This window comes from Numida meleagris, chromosome 7, assembly GCF_002078875.1.
Source record: "Numida meleagris isolate 19003 breed g44 Domestic line chromosome 7, NumMel1.0, whole genome shotgun sequence".
NCBI classification, from domain to species: Eukaryota; Metazoa; Chordata; class Aves; order Galliformes; family Numididae; genus Numida; species Numida meleagris.
Genome location: NC_034415.1, coordinates 2,933,672 through 2,958,182, shown reverse-complemented (window position 1 = coordinate 2,958,182; position 24,511 = coordinate 2,933,672). Strand labels below are relative to the sequence as shown.

The following is a 24,511-nucleotide window of genomic DNA, read 5'->3' as shown; positions in this document are numbered from 1 at the left end:
TTTACTAAGTGTGTCAAATTGATAAGTGTGTTATGACTGCGCAATTAGAATCACGTCGCACTAACAAATAGAGATGTGCATCTGGCAACAGAAGAGGAGAACACGCTATTAAATATTGCTTTCCTTCTGTAACGTGTTTTCCTAAATTATTTCAAAACTTTTTTATCTGTTCCCAGCACAACAGATTCCTGAAAGAGTGAGACGGGATTTTACACTAGTCATGGTACAAAATCACGTTACATTCATATTTTTACTGTTGAACTTGTGAGAAATATTAAGATTCTATGTTGAAGATGAAATAAGTACACCCTTATGTAAGACGTGATGCCAATTCTTAAGGCTGGCTGCAGACACAGGTGGTTCTGTTGATTGGGGAATTACAAAGAAGCTGTGTGTTATAGGCGGGGAGAAGAGTAGAGGCGAGATGTTGGGGAGAAATTTTAAATAAATGGGAGTTTGTTAGAGCTGAGCAAGCTTAGAGGACTGGGGGGGAGGTGATGGTGATCTTGGTTTCTGTGGCAGGTAATCTGAAAGGGGCAAGGCTATGTGGGGAAAGTATCTAGGAGCGTGGGGGAAACTCTTCAAAATGCTACTGGAAAGGCTTAGGAAACCTTCTGAGAGCGTATCATGGTGCTGGAAAATGGAGTAAAGCCTCCTGCTGCTTTCAGTTTCTGGGCTGCAACTTTGTCCCTTGAAATGGCTTCAGCGTGTAGGAGTGGTGCAAGCTAGACCTGGCTCAGGCCTGCTTGGTGCAAGCTGGGGGGTGTCCTTCAGCCTACAGTGGAGTTGCTGGCCTGGCACAAACAGTTACGGGGAAGGTTTGAGCTGCTCAGTTTTCTCTCTTTTGTAACCATCTTTTCACAAGAAATTCTTAATTATTTCAGAAGCACGCTTGCTGTTGAGGTTGCAAGGATTATTGGCAAAGTAAATATTCTGTGTTAGACTCCTGCATTCAGGTAAGACTAATCTCAGGAAATACAAACATAAGATTGTTTTCTAATGCTGACGTTGGCTGGTAAAAACATAGTAATTTTTGCATTCATAAAGAAGTTAAAACTTCTCTCCAAACAAGCTGATCGATAACCAGATTCTGTAATAGCCTTTGTAGTTGCTGGCTTGTTGTTTCCACTTCGGCTTGTTAGTGCTGAACTAGTGGGAGTTTCTTTTTGCCTTGGTGTCCTGACTTTTATCCGAAGGACTTCTGTACTTCAGAAGGTGTCAAAAGAGACCATCATATTTTAGGCTTTATTGTTTCTGATTCAGAGCAATCGCTTGTGTAGTTCACTGTACAGAAATATTCCAATCTACCGTTTCCTAGGTTGTGCAGTTTTTTAAATGGACATATTCACCCAAAACCTAGAGGAAAAATCAACAGTGCGATCCAATGTAAAATGGAATTTGTTGCCTCAGATACTATATTGATTTGCAGTTCTAACCAGGATTGTTTTCGGAACAGTTGCATAGCGTTTTAAGATGACCAGAGAGAACTCAATATTTTAGCTGTTCTTAAGCTGAAATGCATTCCTCTTCCTTCTAGGCATATTAGTAAATGATTTGAACAGGTTAGCCTGAAAACTGAAATTGCTTGATACAGAGTAGTGCTTCATATGCCAGAAGCGCTGCAAGAGCATAGCAAAAGCATTAGCAAGCGCCAAGAATACTGAATACCTCAAAGCCCGGTGGAGTATTTGAAAGCTTTGTTCATTGGTTTCTTTTAAGTAAAAAGCTTCTAGTTAGCTTATTGTGACTGAGTAGTATTCATCTGTATTGAAGTAATGAAGCGGTATTTTACGTGAATTCACCATTTCCTGAAAGCATTCCAGGAATTTATTCTTTTTCTCCTACCATGTGATGGAGGCAGTGCTGACAGTAGCTCTTCAGATAGCAGTAATGAAATGATCCTGGGGTGGGATGTGGTGAATTGCGTAATTCTCAAATGTAGCTTAAGCATCCTTGTTCATAAATGATTAAGAAGCCCAAGTTCATAATGGGAGGTTTGGTAAGTAAATTGTCTTATGTATGTTTCTAGCTATCATTAGTACCTGCATGTAGATTTTGCCTTACTTGTTCAAGCTGGTAATAAGTCTCATATAGTGACTAAAGGAATTTTCCTGAAGAAACAGGCCTTTTTACAGCAGAAGGAATCAGCACCTCCCCTTGTTTCCCATTGCCTCAGCTAAATTAAATACAAACAAACAACAACAAAAAACCAGCCAGAGGAAAGTGCACATACTTCTCTCTTGTGTTTGTCTGCTGGGGTGTGAAGCTTCCCTGCACGTGGTACAGCTGAGCTGCATTAGCCAGACAATTTGCACAGGGTAATTGATGTAGCTTATCAGTGGGAACACTTAACACCTGAGATGAATTGGAGGGCTAGGTAGGAATTTAACTTCACACCTTGATTGGAAACAGTTGCAAATGCTCTGGATTCTGGCTGTCTTTTGCTTCAGAGTGCTACAGCTTGTCCTTGGAGGAAGGGGTGTATTGTGAGGGAAGCAAGGCCAAAGTAGTTTGAGCATTGTTCTAAATGGATCTGTGAAAATTCTCTTGTGTTACAAAGCGGTGTCTTGCTCATGTGTACACCTTAAGGTTTTCTTCTGAAGGACTTATGTTCTGCATCTGGCTCCTGTTGTCAATCTTTTGCTTTTTTTCTTAGTCTAAATGCGTTTGGGAGATAATGCATCATAGCTCTGTTCAGCTTTCCCTTCAAGTGTCAGGTAGGAAGTAGGATAAACTAAGGAATCTCTGTGCTTATTAATCTATAGTAAAGACTGGATTTAACTGCTTTCTTTTATCTTGGGACAGTGACGGTTTCTACTTCCTAGTAGTCTAGCTGATACTTTAGGCTCTCATGACTTTGTAAAAGTGGCTGGCTCAGAGTAGAGTTCATTTCCTGCCTCCGCTGCGTCCAAAGACTTAGGACACCTAACTGGAATGCGTTACTTCTGCCTCCACTTAAAAACACAGCTATCCCCAGACTTCTCTTACTAAGTTTTGTTTTGCTGACATGGAGGTTGAAGAATGATCTATTTGAATGCTCCAAAGGCAGACCAGTATAAGTACTGAAGAGTAAGCAGTATGTGTTCTTGATTAAAGCATCTGTCTAAAGGATGGCAGTCTGTCCAATAACTGAGTAATTAACATCGGCACTGGGGAAAGTTGTTGCAGTAAAGCACCTCGTGGTTCAGTTGTTTTCTAGGAAAAAGCCTTTTCACTGGCAGTGGATTTCCCATCTAATTAGGAAAAACTAGTATGAAAAGGTGGCTAAAGATATCCTTCCTGTCTTGCTGCCCCAAAACAGGACAGGGAGCTTGCAAATGTGCCATTCCTTTTTGACAAAGAGAATGGCAATGGCTTTATGTTTCTCCAAAGAAAATCTGACAGTGGTTGAACCAGCCTTTAAGAGAAAGAAGGGACCAAGAATAAATATCCCTGGCTCTTTATTTTTTTTTTAATCTGAGGAGAAAAATGTCTAGAGAAACTTATCCAACTTAATAGTGCTAGAAAGCATCCGGATTTTATATAAACAATTGAAAGCTAGTTTGTAGGAACTTTAAATACTTGTTTTTAACTTCATGAAGCAGAAATATTTTCATTTTTAAGCTTCTTGAGAGACTGTGGGAGTTCATAGTGGTGTACATCGTCCATTACTGACAGCATCGTTGCATCAGTAATATACACAATAATGATGACTTTCTTGTATAGTTCACTAATATTTTTGAGAGCCTCAAAAGATGATGACCGGCAAGGTCTTAGTCATCTTTCATAATGTTACTTAGTTCTCCACTCTCCCTTTAATGTATGTCCCGCATCAAGAAAATGAAACAGTGGTCAAAAAGCTGAAGTGCAGTCCTTTACACATATATTCAATGTGTGTCTGTTTTCTAGTGCGTAATATGAAGAATATGTGTAATATTTTATGCAGATTTCTGTATTTATGCCTCTAGCTCAAAAACAGATTTTAAATGGTCTTGTGTACTTGATGTCATTATGTAGTGCTGCTTGTTTTTATTAATTCATTTCCAGGGTGTAGTGACTGATTTCACTCAGATATCATGTAGAATTCGGTGCGTCAAAACCTCAGGCATTGGTGGTTGCTGGCACTAGCTGCCTAGAAACTACAGAATTACGTGTTGTTTTTGGTGCGCTTGATGTCACTTCAGTTTTCCTCCACAGCAGAAACGCAAAAACTATTTGTTGTTTCGCATTTTATTGATGCGGTAGTAAACAGATGCATAAGAAGTCTTCAGTCCTGTGCATACTTTGAAGTACACGAGTTGTTAACAGAGGTAGGAAGCTGGTTGTGGGAGAAGTAACTGTTGTAACACTTTGACCAGGGAATTAAAATGAAAACTTGATTGACTCGCATTACTGTGGATTTTGAGAACTCAAACTGTGTGTTATCAACTTGGTGGGTCAGTTAATGTGTGTTCTGGAACTGGACTGAAATGGTGAAGGAAACACAGTGTATTCTACTGTGATACTTCCTGTGACTTTTCACTGTAGAATGAGTAACATGTTTTCTCCCTTTGGAGAAAACTCCTCTGAGAATGTAGTAGTTACGTGGTGTCACCTTCACCAGGATTTTGACTTCCAAATTACCCGGTAGTCGTTCAGGAAATGTTAGGGAAAGAGAGCGTGTCTGATTTACTGGTAAGTGTGAGTTGGGAAGAAAAGGAAAAAAAAATACATACAGTTAAATACAGACTGAAACCAGCTATTTTCTTCGATTGAGGGGAAGAAAATGCTATTTGGCCACCTGACTTTGGACAGTTGGTTTAGAATCTAAGCTCTTGGTTTTGTAAATGATCATAAGTTTAATCTCTGCATTCACTGAGTAAACTGCCACCAGACAAAGCTCTGTTCAAGTCATGTGGACCCGATGCCTCTGAAGCTTTATCACCCCTTCTCTAGCATTGAGCATGGAGATTACTGTTTCTCAACCTGATCTCCAGTCCAGCTAGACTGTATTATATTGCTGATAATCTTGACAAGAAGCGTGTGAACACAAGATGACCTGTAAAGCGATCCTCAAAGAACTGCCTCCCTGGCCACCAAGGAATATGTGTACTATCTCATTCCATGTTAATGTAGAGTGCTCAGTATGGTCCTTGAAAGGTTTAAATTCCACTAGAATGAGCTCTGAAGGTGTGCCAGGGGAAGCAAAGCTGTTCTGCTCCTGGTGTGAAAGGTGACACATCTTGAATTACAGAATAGAATGGTGTATCATCCATGGGTGATAAGAACTGCCTCAGAAGAAGCTGTTGTTAGCTTTTATTACCTTGCTTAACATCCAGTAGAATTTGAAGAGAACCAAATATTCTTGTTCAGAAAGATTGTTTTTGCTTTATTTAGTCACTGCAAGTTGTCTCCGCCTGTTTTTGTTTGCTTTGCAAATCTTCTAGGGCTAAGGAGCAATTAAAAAAATCCATCAAGTCTGGGAAATATCAGGTGGCAATAGATGCTACTGTTCCACTGAGTTAGGTAGAAAAATGGATATACCTGACTACTTAGTTCTCCTCATTTATATGCTGGTAAATGCCAGGCACAGAGTCCTAACTGTTCTTGTGGCAGAGCGTCTTTAGATCTCTGGTGGTTACTTCAGGCAGTGTACAGAGAATGTCTGAACTGGGTGACTGAGGGATATACTACGTGAATCCCACCAAAAGCTGAGTAGCTTGCCAGATGAACAATAGGCATGTTTCTGAAATCCCGTTTGCCTACTTGAGGCTCTGTTAGAAAGGCCTTCAGTATGAAACTTCTAATATTTAGGAGTGAACATGTTTTATAAAACACTTCTCTTTTTTTGAAGTATACAACTGGGATATTCTTCTCATTGGAGGTATTAAAATAGGAGGCTATTCATGTTACAAACACAATTGTTTCTATGTGATAGTTTCTATGATGAGACTTGGACAAGATTCCGTCTAAGAGACAATCTGAGCAACTGTTTCAATTGTTATGTACCTTTTCCCCTAATAGTGTGTGTGGAAAAACACTGGACTCTTTGCGTAGTCATTGATACTATTCTGAACCATGCTGCTACTTGAATATGTCAATACCAAAAAAAAAAAAAAAGCTGAGAAACCCCACTTTCCAGCTACCTTTTTCGCTCTTAAAAATGGAGCTCTTGTGTTTGTGTGCAGATTTCCTGATGACTTTGGTCTGCTCTAAGACCTCTAGTGTCTTACAGTTAAGTGGAACAGTTAAGTTTCAGAAGAATTGCGGGGAAAAGAAGAAATAACAGCAGATCTCATGCTGTATTCCTAATGGGGGGGGGGGGGAAACCATGACAGATGGAATTTTTAACATCCTTGCAATACTGATAAGCATATATGCATGTTCTTCAGGCAGCTTGGCGTTTTATTTTTCAGAACAGTATCAGCTATGTTTTTTTCAAATAGTAAGTAGAGAATATAAATGTGTTTTTGAGTGGATTTCTTTGTACACAGAGACCATTAAGGGAATTGAGAGAATTATCAGTTTTGCCCCTTTAGTCCACGTGTCAGCTTTTTTTTAACAGTCCTATGTTGATTGTTGTAGCAGGATGGCCTGAACCTTAAGGACGTTCTTCCCCTTCTGTGACAGATGGTAAAGCAAGAATACGATTTCTGAAGGTCACTTACAACCATGTTTAATTCTGTAAAAGTCTTGACCAAAACTTGTGGGATTCTTGTATATGTAGACTAGAGGTCCTGTGTAGCGGCTTCAGATGCTTCATACACTGTAGATGCTTGCTTGTGTACTTAATGCCAAAACTGAGCCTTCAAATCCAATTAAGGTAATGTAGTGTTCCATTCATTTTATGGAATAGATAAAGAGCTTCTCTCATTTTCATTATGGTATGTAGTTTCATATGAGCAGTATCATATTTGGGTAATGTGAATGACTAGGTTCGTTCATAGTTGGGACAGCTGGAGTTCTGGGGCTGCCAAGGGGATCGGAAGGATTTGTGGTATTAGTTGTTCCCTAGAGAGGCACTTGTCTCGGCATCATCCATTGAGTCTTCTCATTGACCCGCTTGATCTAGTGGGTGGCAACCCTGTTTATGGCAGGTAGGTTGGTACTTGACAGTAATTAAGGTCCCCTTCAACCAAGCCGTTCTGTGACTGACAACTCACGTTAAATGGTTCATTTTTCATTTGAGCTACCATCGTTTGTAGCTTCACATATTGTCTTACCAGATTTTTGCAAGTATGAGGGGCTGTTTTTATATATTTTCTGTATCCCTTTAAAAGCTCTGCTTCATTTGCTCTACAAAATGTTACTTTTTGAAATGCCTGTGTGAGATATTGGGTTTCTCTGAGCTGATTTTCAGTAGATGTGCATCAGGTCTTAACCTCTACAGTGTGACTAAGCTGCGTCATCTGTAAACTCACAGAGCAAACATTAAAGTCCTAGAGGCTGTAATGGGAGTGAAATGAGGCTGTTCAAATATAAATAGGCAACAAGTTAAGCTTGAAGATTATCTCAGGGGTTGGACTCTTGGCACAAGCAGCCTCTTTGGCAACTTCAGATATTAACGTATTTCCAGCTACTCATTAGACACGATCCTTCAACGGGCATTAGATAATCTTTTATGATGTATGTCAGGAGCTTTTTCACTGACGTGATGCCACCTTGATAAATATACTTAGAAGCTTCTAAGTGCAACATGTTGGAATCTGGCGCTGCTTCAATCATTTCTTCAGATTGGTTAAATCATAACAGTTTTTGTAATTCTGCCGAACTGAGGTTCAACTACAATGTTGAACCGGCTACGAGCTTGACAGTCATTAGGATTAGTTTTTCTAGAGACGGTGCTTCAAAAATGACTGACTCACCCACTGTCACTTTGTTTCCAAAAACTGAATAAAATGTCCCACTTAATTTTCAAAATGATTGGTGGAAACTATATGTGTAAAATAGTTTATTTTGTTGAATTGCGTATCAAAGTTGTGTTTCCTCTCTGGTATCTTGTCCCACTGTATTGCAGAAGCTGTCTTTTTGGCTGGACGCTGCGTTTGGAACATAAGCCAAGGGATCAGGTCGGATCAAGTATCTATAAAAAGAAATTACAATTCTTATTACAAAGACTTGGCACAAGCAAGGATTAGTAAACATACCGTTGTCATGTTGTTGAAAAGATCTGAGGAAGAGTTAGACTTAATCTAGTGTCTGTGGGATAACTTGGACAATTTGGCAGCGCCACTCACATAGGATAGTAGTTTCGTACCGTGCCTGCCTAGGCATCATCTGTATGTACTAGGCACAGCTAAGCCTTAATTGTGACCGAGAGCCCATTTGATCTTTTAGAGGCATCGGCTCTTTTCCTAGGCGTCCACTATGGTCGTTCAACACAGAAATTTGCCAGTAACTCTATGTATTTATGCATTTGCATTATTCATTATGCTTTGAAGATAGGACAGAAGTAGGTTGGAGTTATTCCAAAAATAATTTTGTGTAGGAAGTAGGGGACCGCCTTTGAACTAGGCCCAACAAATAAAAAGCCTTTTGTTGATAAACTTGGTGTTGGCTGATAAACTCAAATTGGACCCTTAGTCTTGAGAACAAATTTCAAGTAGATCCAACTGCTGCAAATGCTGCTTTGAGTGCGGTTCATCTGTAGATGCTGAGACTGTTTCCTCATATGGTATTTCGAAGACGTATATTACCTAATATGCTTTTAATTGCTCTGCAGTTTGTGAGTGAAAAAAACACTGGAGAGAGACAACAACTCGTTTAGTCTCTCCACTAATAATTCCCCTTGAGTGAAGGTGAGCTGACTGCATAGTCAAGAGAACCAGAGAGTGAGATGATGCCCACTCTTAAGCGTCAGGAAATGAACGTATGTCAAGCTAGGTAAAAATAAGAGCATGAGCAGGCTAAAGTTGTGTAGGTAGAACACAGAAAATCCAGTATCACTGCAAAATTATGCATTATTGGTTTGCTGAATATCCTGGTTTTTGCAAAGGAGGAAAAAGGAAAACAGGCACTCAGGTCACCTAGCTAGGTAACAGTATATGCATTCGTGGGTTAAATATTAGTACTCTTCATACTGCGGAGTTTGATAATAGTGGAAAATAACATTCCAAATTATTTAAACACATTTTGAGAACTGTTTTTATTGTCTGGTGATACTTTCTGTGCTATGCTTTTCATATCCCACAGTCCTACAAAGGAGTTTATTGTTTTCAATATTAGGCTAATAGTTCCAACGGTTTTCTTGCTTATGAGTAGAAAGTGAGGTGGATCAACAGTGATGTTGGAGGGCCTTACACGGGGACCCTGGAGCACATGGGATATGTTATATAGAAGGGAGAGGAAAAAGAGTCTACAGAGAGAAATGGCATAGGACCTGAACACAGCAGTCACATTAGACTTCAGAATGAGAGAATGACAGTTAATTTTCTAAAATTCATGAGCAGTGTAAACTTTTGGTTCACCTTTTTTACCTGTGTAGTCTTCAAAATTGCAAGGAGGGGGGGGGGGACGACATTATTGCATTTAGGTCTGGCTATTTGTTTGAATCTTAAGCATGATGAATTTATGAGAGACAGAACTGTTTTTTTTTTTGCTGTATCCATGATACAAAATCCCGTTTGAAAGAACTGAGTTGAAAGGTTGATCTTCCTGTTAAAAGTGGATAGTTAAATTATAAGCAATATTATTAATTCTGTGAAGCTATCCAGTGGACTTGGTTAGTTTTTGTATATACACAGAACAAGATAGGAGAAAAATTGAGTAAAGCAGATGACAAAATATGTATTTTCCATTATCATACATACACTCATGTATACATACGTGTACAATTAGATGTCTCTTTAGATAGAAGTCTCCATCTTAATATTTTGCTGGTGCATGGGAACATGTCCCTTCTGCCTCAGCAGAAATATAATAAAAGAAACTTTGCTGTTCTTGTGATTTTTTTTTTCTTTAACTTACACTATATCATTCAGCTCTAATCTTGTATCTGGAGAAGGATTGATCAGGATGTAAGAAAGGTTGTTCTGGTGATCGTTCATTTCATCTAGAGGACAAAGATACACATACCAAATCAGGTTTAGAAACAAATAGTCAAAGGTATAATTTGTGATAACCTAATTAGAAAGATGATCTTTTTTGGCTCAGAGTTGTCAAGAAAAAATATCGGGTGCCAAAGTAATAACAAATAATTAGAAGTGTCTGATGTATGATCTTCTGAGTTATCAGCTCTCCAAGCATGTTTTCTTTCTGAATGTTCTGGAATATATTCTTTTGCACTTCTGTCCAGTTAAAGCAGTTCTTAATACAACTCAATCTTACTTCAAGCAGTGTGTTATGTGGCTTACGTTAGCGAGTGGGAAGTAGCCAAGGCTAAATGCACATGCATGAAATTCTCATCCATTTCCAAACTTAGTCAATATAAAGCTGTTTTCACTTTCCCTATATCAGAAGTGAAAATTAGCATTTTCCTTTTATCACCTGTGTCAATGGGTAGAAATGTGAAAGATGCAGAAAACACAATAGGTATTTCGTTTTTTTATTTAGGAAGTATTGTTGAGTTAAGTCTCAGCACACTTGTAGCTATCACTACCATTATCTTTTGTGTAGTCTACTCTGAATATTTGTCCTACGGTGTTGCAGGGAGACTACCAGGTCTAAAATGGATAAACATCTTGTACTATTTTCTTCATTTTAAGTGAGAATTAAAATGATGTGGAAGAGAACAGCCCAGTTCGAGTTTTGGTGCAATTCCTAAGTCTTGGTAATATGAATGGAGTTTTTGAAGTGTATTCTGTAGGTTAAAAATGACTGTTTTATAGTATGTGTGACTTCTCTGTGTGCCCGTATCACGTATTTTGCACTACTGTAAGTACTTGTGTCTAGAGAACAAATAGACTCTGAATCCAGGTGCAATTACACAGCTGAAGCAATCCTTTACAGTGCAGTTGACTTCTGTGAGGTAAAACTGATAGAAAATATTTGGACAATTTATACAAACGCATTCTCCAGTATATTTGCACCATCATGCCTCTGCTAAAGGCTTGCTTGGCCAAACAAGTGTTATGCCCCGGTTGGATTATGTGAATTCATGGTTAATAGAATTCAGAACTGGAGGTCTCAGAGGTTATGTTATCAGTATGAAGAAAGCTAAAGATATAAAATTGACCTTAGCGTTATTCCCATATGTGAAGATCTGTAAGCAGATGTGGTAATTTTTTTCAGTGCCCTCCACACTGATGCAGAGAGATAGTATTGAGGAATATATTAAACTTAGGCATTGAGTGAACTGGCATGATTGATTTGTGCCAGTGTGGGAGAACAAAGATCAAAAAGTTTGTGTTCTGTGCTGAATACTTAATGGGATGAGCAGGGAGTGATCTAGCTTTAAGGTGGGTGAAAGGCTCGTGGAATTTATTACTAAAAATGAGGGAGGCGGAAAGATAGCAGTGGGAATGTGATAGTGCAGGTTTGCAGCTGACTTAATCTGTAAAATCCAAGTTCCATAGTGACTAATATAAATGTGAATCAAATTCACAATATTTCTTGTAGTTGACTACATGTTATTGTGGTTTTTGTTACTTCTGCAAAATACTTAGCCCTGATTCCTCCTGCTGAGAGTCATTTGGTATCCACAAATAAAGCAAGAGTAATAACCATCCAGTTGGCGAATGAAAAGCTTCGATGTAATTGTAAAGATTGAGCAAAATTAGAGCCATATATTGTGTAGCAGACTTCTCTCACTACAGAGTTGATGGGTGCCTAGCAACTGTAAGAACTGCTAGGCAGTAAGCTGACATTGGTGTTACGGGATGTCTTGAAGTTGCCCTAAGAATGTGCATTGTTAAAATGGACCAAGAAGAATATTCATTTTGGTAGGAAATACTGTTTACCTTCAGCTGATAGGTACCTTAGGCATTGGTCAAATTTAAGTATTTCAAAAATATTTTGAAAAGTTTTGAAAAATGAGACTGCGTTTGTAAAATGGTGGTTTTCATGTGTTTTGAGTGGAAATTCAGTATGGGAACCTCAGTGTTGGTTACTATAAACAAGAAAGCACTAAGTTTTGTATTGAACCTACTATGCAGTTGGAAAAAGTTGATATTTATAGATTCGCAGTTTTCCTAGGACAAAGAGTCCCCACAGTGCTGAGAGTTTCCACAGGACTCACTAAAAAGTTGAGACTGTCGAGGGCTATCCCAGGCAACTGTGGTGCATATTTTAAAAGGGTGTTACAGAATTCTTTTCAATATTGTGGGTTTTTTTTAAGTCTTGATGTTGCTAGGGACTTGGTGTATAAAAGGAGCCTATAAGGGTGCTTCATAAATGACTTCTATGTGACACTTTGGCATTCATTTTAAACACCTGGGTAAAATTTATCCTCCTTCATACAAATGAGTCCTCACCTTGACTTATAAGCGAACTTCACAGCTGTTCTGTCTTCATTTATATTTCAACCCATTAGTTTATGGCATCCACAAAAATAAGGCTTTTTTGCATAATACTAGTATTTTTACTAAAGTATTGCAGTAATCATACCGTATCCTGCTGGAGAAAGGCCCAGATGTTTCATTCTGTTTTTCACAAGTTCAGCAAGTTCCTGTCTTTCTGACCTCCTGTAAAGGTTCATTCGCTGCTGGTTTATCCTCTCAGCTGTTTTACCAGAGTGTCTTGGTACTCTTCGGCTCAGCCGTCGAGCCCACTGCATGCTCTTTCGTCTTAACAAGGGATGATCGGACTGATCGCTAGATGTTGAGTTACGATGATTACTACGATAATTAACATGTTCTCTGGTGTCTTTAGTGTCTTCCCATTCTTCTACACTGATAGAGATTTGAGACTTGCAAGGAAAGTGAGAAGAGAATTAAGGACATTAAAAAATGGAAGTGGAGTAAAAGATTTTCTTTTCCGTAGTGCAGTTGAACATCCATTTTTCAGAAATTCAAGTGATATAACTTGGAACTATCTGAAACTACAGTTTAGATATATATTGTGAGTTCATTAAGAAGTAATTCAACATCGAGTGTGCTGTTTTGGGTGCTCCTCTAAGATGAAAGGCAAAAGTTGCCTGTTACCTGTGTGATTCAAGGCACCTCTTCCAAATGAGGTAATCTGAAGTTTGTACGTTCAGGTACAGTTATGCTGCTTTTTCACCAAGACAGTGGGGGGGGCCAAGTTAAAAAGCATCTAAATTTGGTCTTGCACTGTTTTCTTCATGTCACCTAATAACTCAAGTAGATGGTCTACGTATGTAGTTCTAACATACAAAAAGAAAATATAAGGGAAAACACTTGAAAAGCTCTCTTTTCAAGTTGTTCTAATTCCAGAGTAAGATCTAACAAATACTTGCAGCTATGCTTCTGAAACTACTGAGTTGTTACTGTGATATTTAAAACATGTCTTATTGTCACTGAAATAGTAAACTATCCCTGGTATCAGTAAGGTCACATTACCCAGTTAATATCTAGCTTATGAAGAAGGAGCTGGGCTTGTTTAGCTTGGAGAAGAAAAGGCTTCGGGGACACCTCTTTGAGGCCTTCCAGTACTTGGAGGAAGCTTATAAACAAGAGAGATGTGGGCTTTTCACAGGGGAAAATAGAAGACAAGAGGGGAATGGTTTTAAACTAAAAGAGGGCAGACTGAGGCTAGATCTTAAGATGAAATTCTTTACTCAGAGGGTAGTGAGACACTGGCACTGGCTGCCCGGAGAAGTTGTGGATGCCCCATCACTGGAGGTGTTCAAGTCCGGGTAGGCTGGGGCCGTGGGTAGCCTGACCTAGTGGGTGGTAACTCTGCCCATGGCAGAGGGTTGGAACTGTGTGAACCTTAAAGTCCCTTCCACCCCAAGCCATTCTTACGATTCTGTGACCAATGTTGATGTGTTGAGTATTGGTGGTTTGTTGTGGTTTCCTTGTTTGGTGGTGTTTTTTTTTTAAAGCATGAAGTAAAGATGACTTTAAAATGGTGACTACTTAATTAATAGAATTTGTAAGAACAGAAAGAGTTACTGATCACTTGGAGCATATTATTGAATAAAGCAAATTTATCTGAAATACTACTGAGGTCCTAAATTTTTTTTTCCTGTTAGAATAAAATCTGAAAGCAAGGTTCCGTTGACTTGATCAGTGATAAAAATAATCTTAGAGTCTTCCCACACTGGTCATACAGCTTATTGATAGTGCTGTTACTCATCACTAGATGCAAGGTCAGACTAGAGCTAACTATCAGAGCCTGTCCTACCTGTGCTCAAGCTATTCTTTCAGTCAGCCACTTCTTTGTAGCTGAGGAAAGGAAAGAAAATCTGTAAGTAGACTGGGCCTTGTGTTAATCTGACTGTATATGCGTCAGCAGAGGGCGACCTTCAGTGAGTTGGAATTAAGTGCATTCTTAAAATAGTAGGTAACCAAATCCTAAGAGTGTGTAGTAAACTGACTTACTTCAGATGTTGTAAGCGTTTGGGATTCTGTCCTGTAGACTCCAATTGGAATGTCTCCTGTAGAAGAACAAAGTTTCTGATATAGTCTGGCATATGTCCTAATCCATAAATCCTCTTCTGTGATTTTCATCTGAACAAATAATAGGAAGGAAACTTAAACTCATGAGGACTTACCTCTTGTTCATTATACTACTCTTGAAAGTTTTTGGAAACTAAGTGCAAGCTGATAATGATCACATTGTAGTATTGCACCTTTCATCCACAGTAAACCTGAAATTTCTAGAGCTTGTAGACGCTGTTCCCTTATTCTCTGTTTGGGAGGCACTGCAGTGCAAATGGTACAGTCTGATGGAAGGACCTCTGTCTGTGTTTTAAAATTACTCAAACTTATGCTATCCTTCATACGGTGTTCATGTATCTGAGTAAAATGTAAAAGAACAAACTAAGCTTGAGCAGCACTATGAACCTGGTGACAGATTGAAGAACAAGCCAATAATTTGAATATATCCAGATAACTGTTCTTTACGCTGCAGGCGAAGTATTTGGGAGCAGGGTAGAAGGCAACACGCTAAACATAAATGCGTAAGAACGAATTATTAAATTAATTTCAAATAATGACTTAAACAAGCTTTACTTGAAGATTGAGCCAACTGACATTCACTGTAACTAAGTTAATGATAGACCAACAAACTTTGAAGTGGTTTTCTTAACAAATTTCTTCAACCAACGTTGATTAGAGCAAAGATAACTTCATTTTTGGGAGCAACAGCCTGTAACTCTATATACTTTGCTAGAAAGCAACTGGCAAATGACTCAACTTCTATTTGTATCTTTGCTACCTTGGTTGATGGGTGTAGGAGAAAACAAAGTTGAGTAGAGTAACTCACTTAAATATATTTAACTCTGCATGGAGAATATTGACATGTGAACCAGAAGTCTTTCAAACTTCACTGAAATATACTAAGTGACTTCAGTTTAGGTATGTGTGTAGATGCATATTTAGGTAAAATTGAATTTTACCCTCCATTATCTATGATGGAAACAGTTGTTCCTAATGCTATTTTACTGGTCAGGATGTACAATACCAGTAGAGATTTCTGTTTTTGAGAAACGTAGGTCGCTCTGAAAGTAATGCCTCCTACTTATTTACATGGAAACAACTACGAAGAGCGCAATCGCATTATATGATAGAGCAAATTCTCAGCTACAAAACACCATTTTTTCAACACGGTCACAGCTATTAGCTATGCATTTTCAGCAACAATGAGCAAGAGCCCGTGTGCTGTGCTCATAAAAATTGGCAAGGCTGTCGAGAACATGGTTTGTCTTTCACGTTGCTGTCACCACTGCTGAAATGCACTGCCCACTGCCTCACTGTGTTGACATCCAGTGTATGATCTCTGCAGATGCTCAGTGAGCATAAGTGAATGTCAGTAGGTGCCATTTTGTCCAGACGGAGGAATTCAATGATAAACCTTTGCTTTAAATGCCCTTCCATGTCAGACACCATTTTGTCAGTCTGCTCCTCTGCTGCCATCTGTCCCATGGCAACAAAATGTAATGGAATGTTGGTGGGAAGGTTCAGCTTCCACTGCTATACCACCAGTGTCTGCCTCTGACACCATGAGCAAAATAATAAATAGGACACATTACTTTTGGAGCGGCCTTTGTGTTTGGTTAGTAAAATTGGTTACTGAGCTGCCATACACCTGTATCAAAACAGTATCAACAAATAAACTCACACTTTTCTTGTGTCTTCCTGTATTTCCTGTGTTTCTTTATGCTTCAGATTATATACTGTCTTTTTTGGAGTGAGGAGGATTGTTTTTCTGTTATGGAAATAACTAAAACTAAGCATGTTTTCTACCTAACTTCCTGTTGGTGTCCCCCTCCCCCCCGGCTGAAAAAGGAAGCAGACGGCCTTTGTTGGTCTTCAACCAAAGAAACTCTTGTATAAAGAAAGCAGAGGTGTTTTGCAGACCACCTGGAATATTCTGTTGGTTTGTAATAATAATAATAGTAAATATACTTTAAAAAAACTTACTGAACAAAGAAACCCCGATCCTGGTGTTGTATCAAGTCCCAGGAGAAGTCTTGTGATTGAGATCATATAATCTTTCACAAATGACTGCAAGATTTTAAACAGAAGAGACAGAAAGAAAACAACTTCAATGAATAGATGAGCAGATAACCGTATGCACCATAGGTGAATTCCACAGAAACTGTATATCTGTGTTTAAAGTCAATATCTTTATCTTTATCATTGTAGAAACAGTTATCTCTTTATGCATGCTGAATCTACTGACAGGAGGAAAAAAAAAAAATTGTTCCTGCATAAGTATGTCCATAGCGGAGTCAGAGGCATGACAAGGGAGCTTGAAGAGTAAGATATTAATCGATGGAAGTAGCTTGTTAGCATTTATTAGTTGTGAAACTTTAACATTTATCTTCTGTGCATATGAAATGCTGTCCTACGTTAGGTAGAGATGCAGTATAGAGTAGTGGGTAATACTAAGGTGAGGCTGCTATTGTTTTCATTCAACTGGAGTCATTTGTCTTTGCTGGTCCAGCTAATGTTTAAGGTAAAATCTGCCCTGTCTCAGATCAGGCTTGTTGCTTTAACAAAAGTGTTCTGGTAGCATGGTAGGAATTAGAGAGGACTAACCAAATTAAATGTAGAAATGCATGCGAAGGAGACCAGGAATGGACATCAGATCAACTAAATGACAAATGTTTCTCCTTACTTATTGGACTGCTGGAATCAGAAAGCCAAGCGTGCTCTACTGACTGTGGTAGGTCTGTTCATTGCTGCCTCTTCAGTGTAGAAGGGCAGCATTCAAGGCAGGCTATCTGTCCTTAGAACACAACTTGCATCTAGCTCTTTGGCTTTACAGTGTGATGGCTGCTCATCTGGAGGTCTAGTTGACAAGAGTAAGAGGGCAAGACAGAATTATGTAATGGAAGCTCCTGTCGGCAAGTGAAGGTTGCTGATAAATTATTCATACAAATATTTCTGTGGACTATTGTGATTAGAGGCACTATTTTGTTGGAATGGGCTATGAATATTTAATGCTTTGTACAAATGTTAAAATCTCTATAATCATTTTTTGTAGGTTTGTATCAAAACTATCCATTGTTTCTGTGGAGAGCTTCACAGTGTCATAATATTTAAAACAATTTGTTCCAAGACAGTGAGTTTTGGGCTGGTGACTGCAAGTAGTGCTGACATAGGGAATGTGTTCCTGGCTTATGTAGGAAAACAGGCTAATCCAACAATTAAATACAAAAAATGAGTGGTAACGTGGCATGGCATGGCAAATGAAGGCATATTGTTATTCACGGTACCTGGTACAGCAGTGTGTCCAACATACTGATGCTGAAAACCCTGCCAGCAGCAAAGGGCAGTCGAAACATAAATGCTAAATTAGATCCCTTCTCCCGTTCTTTCTGTGTGGAAATTAAAAATAATAATTAAAAAATATTAGTGCTTTTGGAGGGATTATAATACCAATTTGATGCTACCTTGAAAGAGACCAAAAGTATGAAAATTCCTTTACTCTGAATATAGTTTCCATGAATAGGTAGTGTATGTTCAGTACTTACAGGTTTTCAGTTTGAAAGATGTTGTTAAAGGCATATGTTGTTTCAATCATTACATCTGCAATTTGATGTTCTACCAAATCATCTTAGACAAAGACTGAGGGATTTCAACTGTGTTTAAAGCAAAGCTCTTTTTATTCCCAATCCGTATTTCTTGGGTGTTGACAGTGGACTCCCAGGTTCAGAGTCTACTAGGAACATGAATTACAAACTGAGGGAACAATATTTCAGAGAATGTGCAAGGAGATCAGGCAGACCAGGGCAGAAACAAACGTTTCTGTGTTTTGATGCTTCTGGGGAAGAGAAGCAGAAGAACATAAATAGTTACTTATTTTTCTTATCACAACTCATACATGGAGAAATCACAGCAGTGTGCTTCCTTTTCTTTCAGTTATTAGAGAGTAAAAGAACAGACTGGATGTGATTTTTCCTGTTTTAAGGAGAGACGATACATCAAGCTTTCCATTCAGAGACGTCAAGAATGTGTTCTCAAAGTACAGAGAAGTCATGTTTTGGAATGGAGAGAAATACCCATCACATGCATGCACCAGTCTGTGCTTGGGGCTAACAGTCTCAGAGGCAGCTTTGCAGGGTGGGATGTGGGGGTCCTGAAGGATTGAGAATTGAACATGGGCTGACAATGAGCCCTTGGTGCAAATGTGGCTAACAGAATCCTGGGTATTAGGAGTGTTGCCAGTAGGTCAAGGGAAGTGATAGCTTCTCCTCTTCTCAGCACTGGTGAGGTCAAATGTGGAATACAGTGTGTAGTTCTGGGCTCCCCAGTACAAGAGAGACATGGGTGTTCTGAAGAGAGTCCAGCTAAGCGTTACTGAGATGATCAAGATATTGGAGCATGAGGTAAGAGTGAGAAAGTTGGGACTGTTTAGCCTGAGAAGAGGTTTTGGGAGTTGTGGGTGGGCTCGCTGATGCTGATTTCATTATTGTGTACAAATATTTGAAGGGAGGATGTACAGATGGTGGAGCCAGGTTCTTTTCAGTGGTGCCCAGTACTGGGACAAGAGGAAATGGGCATAAACTGAAATGCAAATAGTTCTTTCTGAACATACGGAAACATTTTACTGTGAGGATGACAGAGCGGCAAACCAGGCTGTGGAGTTCTTCCTTAGAGATGAGCAAAAACTGTCTGGATGTGGTCCTGGGCAACCTACTCTAGGTGACCCTCTTCGAGCAAGGGCCGTTGGCAAGGAAACTTCCAGAAGTTGCTTTCAAATCCAACCATGCTCTGATTCTGTGATGTGCGAAGTATAAGTCTGTTCTAGCTAGTGAATCATCCAAGCGTGTTTAGGTTCAATTGCAGCATCCTGTAACCTCTGTCACTGTTGGTTTCACCTGCTGATTCCTGTAGCTTTATATGAGCAGAGTTGAAAAGGATGTCAAGGAATAGGACTTTCTAGTTAAAAGTACTTAAAGTAACTCTTACTGTCATTAATCCACCCCTTGTAAAATGTCACCTCTGATCTGTTCAGGTAAAGGGGGCCTCAAAATTTTAGAGAAATATCTCAGTACTTGGTGGTTTTTATTAGTATTATTAATTCTAAGCATTCTCTATATTCTGAACAAATGCTGTTGGCTTGTATTAGAATACACCATTTTAGGGCAAAAATAGTCTGGAACAAGCATCTTCCAACTTAAGTGTATACTACAATGATGTCGTTACAGTAGAAAGTTGTATATTCTACTTTTCCTCAGCATTATACAAACTAATGCAGCTCATTAAGTCACAGCTCATTCCCAACCAGGTCGGCGCAGATACTTCTAACTCGCTTTGTCAGAGAGATCACATCTCTCACTAGCAGTTCCTGCTCCATAAAGAGGGACCCAAAATCTTAGAATTCCAAGTGCCACCAGTGGCTCAAGTTGTGACAACCAGTTGTTAACTCACAGGCAACATTCAAACCAAGTGTTACCTGAATGATAGAAACTGGCCTCCAGAACTCTGGCTGGGTTAAGATCGCTGATTTGCTGTGGGTACTTCTCCAGCTGGTGATGGGGGTACCAAAGCCTACTGGATTGTGTGGTCCAGCGCTGCCTGGCACACTTTCTGGGCTCCCACTGTGACCCATGCCATGTGAGCTGCTCTGCTAACTTTTAAAATCTGTTAGCTACATTCTGGCTGACTGGCTAAATAAGCTTTCCACAAAACAGCAGATTATTCCCTAATTTGCAGGCAGGTCAAGACTACAGGTGCAGGCCCATTATTATAAAATATACATATAGGAATTGGTAATAAGCAGACTTCTGTCTGTTCTTCTATATGCAGATATGTTTGTCTACCACAAGTGCTTTTCTACTTATCACTGTGGAAAGAATTGTAGTTAACGCGTTCAGCTTCACTTTCTTTTCCAAGAATCTATTTCCATATTATTCAGTTTAGGCTTATTTATCATGCTTTTCAATTAAAATAACTACTGTCCAGCCTGCTGTTGCAGTTGTCTAGAGTCTATGTACACCTTGCTACTCAGGTAAGCATACCAAAGCTAAATGGAAAAAAATCTCATACTTCTTCCTTACATACGGTCACAGTCCTCTCTTCTTTGTGCTTTTCCCTCACTAAGTCGTAAGAGGAAAATACGCCCTTACAGGTCTCCCTTGTTTATGAAGTATAACTGACACAGCAATTACAGTATAAGCCCATTAACTCCAACAGGCAACACTGTACTGTCCACAGGAGATATTTAGAGGTGCTTGTGCAGAGCAGGTCTTTTTTCAAGAGTAACCTCCTTAAAAAAAAAAAAATCCAGTAAAATATTTTGTCCCATGAATTAAATACTCTTTCAAGTGTACAATATCATTTTTATTTGACATTACAATATCAGGTTGAGTTGCTTATATTTCTGGAACAATGTAATCACTAAAAGCGCAGTAGGAATGCCAGTTTAACTGAGGAAAATCAATAGTTTAAATGAAGAACCAGAGAAGCATGTGTCCATGTACATAAGCTTTTTTTTTTCAGAATGTAATTTCAAAAGCATCTGGCAAACTTGCTTCTCTTGTTGAATCAATAGGGGGAAAAAATACCATATACTTGATTATCCTTAAGTTCAATGTGTTTAGACTAGAATTGAAATCTGCCCTTCATGGTTCAGGTTCATTGCTAAGATTTACACTGCTTCTGTGGAACATTAGACCAAGTAGAAGTACTGAACTGAAATCTCAAAACAAGCCAGGGAAAGCAGAGGACTGTTGTCTTGCACAGAGGGGGGGAAAAAAAAGCTTGGTTTTGTTGAAGTTGGTTTTCTGTTATTTTTTTTTTTTTGTTGCTGTGTGGTTTGAGCAAAGCTCTATATTTTTATTCTTTATCTGTGACTCAGTTTTTCTTTACCGTGAGAAATGCATGTACGCAGACACAATGCGTGCAAGTTCTGGCTGAAATAGCAAAGAGTGCTTCTAACAAGTGTATTTCAGACAAAATTGAAGAGAGCAGGAGCTTAATTGTGCAAAGAACACTTGTTTAGAAAAGCATGCTATTGGCTTACTGGTGTTAGCCACAGAGATAAGACCGTATATATTCTGTAGCTCTACCCCATGTATTTGAAAGCTTTTCATTTATTGCAAAATAGATATGGTTTGTTTTAATATTCAAGTATTTGTTGTACAACTGCATGCATATCATAGCATACGTTACATTAAATTCTTTGATTCGTGCCACAAAATATTTTACAGGCAACTGATTGTGAGGTGACAATCCACAAATCATATGAATGAGGTGTAGTGTTTCTCCTTCCATCTTTCTTTGGGAATTTGCTGAGGATTCTGGTTTTGCGCCATGAAGGGGTGGGTTAGGGCAAAGGACGTATTTTGAGAAATACTTCTGCTTTGTAACCTGAAGCCCCGCTTTGGCGACTCTGTCAGTGACTGAAAGAGATGTACGGCCCTTCTTGATTTAATATATTCTCTTCCAATATAGACAGCAATATGGAACAGCCCTGGAAGGCTGTAAATGTTGTGTACCAGCAATGCAAAGTTGTTGTAAGGAATGTACAAGGACATAGCATGATCCACGCGGGTTTTGGGGTCATCCAAAAACAGAAATGTGATGAAGTTCGGTGGCTTGCTACAGAGAACAGGCAAGTGCATTGTTAGTTCTTATAAATACCAGTTGTTGCGTGTGTGAGATACAGCTGACTGAAATAAAGTCACAGAAACCTCTTTTTAGTCCCTTTCTTGATCTAAGTGATTTGGGATCATTATCACTTCACCTCTTGAATACTTAATGATATCTTGCACTATTTTTTAGTTGCTTCTGTTCTAGCATTTTAGCACGAATAGATTCATTTTCCATTGTTGATCTGGAACTGCTCTCTACAGATCTCCATTAAACAGCAAAATGTGCATGCTAATTATTTATGCTTTTAGCATTACTGTTACTTCATATCTGCTTCAAATCGGAACAGTACCAGAAACAAATGAAGGCAGCATGTTTTATCCTGAACCAAGTTGAACAACTTATGAACTACACCATCACCTGTGTAGTGTTCGCTCCAAACATTAAGATGGGATGAGTGGGCAGTATCAACAATGGGCAATTTTAATTGCAAGGGAGAAAATGTTCTTCTTTTTAAGATTAATGATATACTGCAATTTCAGCATTGTGTGGTTTGGATAGGAAGTTAATTAACCGTTCAGCTTCCAACTGAAAGTTCACAACTTCGCATTTGTGCAATAAATTAAAGATACAGATGGAGCTAGAATATTTCAAATTACTTGCAGTATCATTGTTCTGTGAGGCAAGGAAGAGCCTGCATAAGGCTAGAAAGAGAGCTGACATACAAGTCCTGGTTTCATTGTGTTGAAGTAGATAGGTTGCTGTCCATCGAGCAGCCCAGGAGCAATTGTAGAAATCACATACTGGAAAAGCAGCTACTGCTATTCTTGCTGCCCCTAGTCATTAAGTTGTATGTATGAAGGGAGTATGTTTAAAATAAATAAAATTTGCAGCTGGCGATAGTCCACCAAGGACATAAGCTAGGTTAGAACACAGTACTGAAGGTCTTTCAGCTGTCAGCATTTGATGCCCTGTATGAATTAGCAACGCACGATTCCAGCCAGTTCCGGCTTAATTCTTTCTGCAATTAGCACTGAGGGGAGGCGTTGTAAAATGTAGGAATCAGAGGTGCAAACCTTTCTGGATACAGAGAGTGGGATAATGCTGATGAAAATGTGCCTCCCAATGCAATCTGTTCCTTTCTTTGTAACAGTTCCTGTCTAGCTTCTTCATGACTCTCAATTTTTTTGCAAACCAAAGCGCCACCTAAATAAGATTTAAGCCCTCTTTCTGTTTCAGGCCAAAGACAAGAAGATCACAAAATATCACCTAGGCATTTGCATCTTTTGGTCAGCATGTTGATTCTGATAAAACATCTTATCCCGTCTCATCGAAACAAGCTGAATTTACAAAGAAATCCATTCTTGTATAAGAAATTGGGAGCTGGCCTGTGAAGATCAGCTTGGGTGAAAAGGTTGTTTTCCATTACAAAATACATTACATGAACACATGTGTCAACACTATGTCAACGTTACACAGTAAGTAGCAAAAATACTTGAAATTTCAAACATAGACCCAGATTTTAGAGTATTTACTGTGCAGCTAGAAAACTGAAGTTTTATGTTAGTTCTGCATAATAAAAACGACTTTAGCATGAACTCAGATTTTTCTAAGGTAACTGAGACGCATAACATGAAGAAATTGGGAGTATACCTAGATGAATAGCAGAATGGGGGGGGGCAGGGGAGGGAGAGTGACTGGAGTGAAAGAGTCTATTTGAAGACCAGCACCATGATAGTATTTGTCTGAATCTCATGAAGTAACTAGGAATATGGCCTGTAAGATCGTGAAAGTAATACTGAAAGTTTTCCAGACGGCAGAGGTTGGTCAGTCAGGTCATCATCTGTGAAAAAGAGGTTTGTCCCGGAATTTACCAAGTTAAGCAGGTAGCCAAAGTTACTATCTATGCTTTCTGTAATGTTTTAGCAGTAGTACCTGGGATGAGCCCAGGAGCACACATGGCTAAGCAAATGAAAGTCACCTTACCTCCTTATGGCCTCTCTGTTTGATAACTTGAAAATGCCAACACGCACACTGGCACATATGGGTTTATCTAGCATTTAGTAGTGTTACTATCCTGATCATCGGTAGGACTGTCCTGTGAAAGAGAACTGATGCTCTCAAACTGTCATGATAATGTAAGTACCAGATGCATGGAAATGCTGACAGGACACATGATTACAACACTTTTACATCAAATTGGAATACAAACTGCATTATTCGAGGAGATGTGTACGTATTGAGTGTTTAGAATATCCCAATGTTTTCTATGCTAATTGCCCGTCAGCCTCTTGGAATATCCTATTAGCTCTAAATATTCAGCTGCCCAGAAATACTCAGTTTTCCTTGGTCAAACTGCATCCACCTCTGTGTCTAGAAAGCTGGTGGAATAATATTATAAAGTGGCAGAACTCAAATCAAATTGCATTCTTAAATGAGGGCAAAAT

The 24,511-nt window shown here is 39.0% G+C and overlaps 1 protein-coding gene and 1 long non-coding RNA gene across 2 annotated transcripts in view; one reads left to right on the top strand and one right to left on the bottom strand.

Moving 5' to 3' along the window:
* Positions 1-23,907, top strand: LOC110402273. The gene is made up of 3 exons (XR_002441021.1): positions 1-522; positions 885-956; positions 23,304-23,907. It is a non-coding gene; the product is annotated as an uncharacterized LOC110402273 (long non-coding RNA).
* Positions 6,346-24,511, bottom strand: part of KCNT2 (potassium sodium-activated channel subfamily T member 2) — a gene marked incomplete in the record, with an annotated part of 121,230 nt that continues 103,064 nt past the window's right edge. Inside the window, 6 exon segments of the mRNA XM_021404158.1 lie at positions 6,346-8,041; positions 9,925-10,009; positions 12,502-12,802; positions 14,400-14,528; positions 16,443-16,526; positions 17,744-17,845. Coding sequence (XP_021259833.1) covers positions 7,930-8,041; positions 9,925-10,009; positions 12,502-12,802; positions 14,400-14,528; positions 16,443-16,526; positions 17,744-17,845 — 813 coding nt within the window.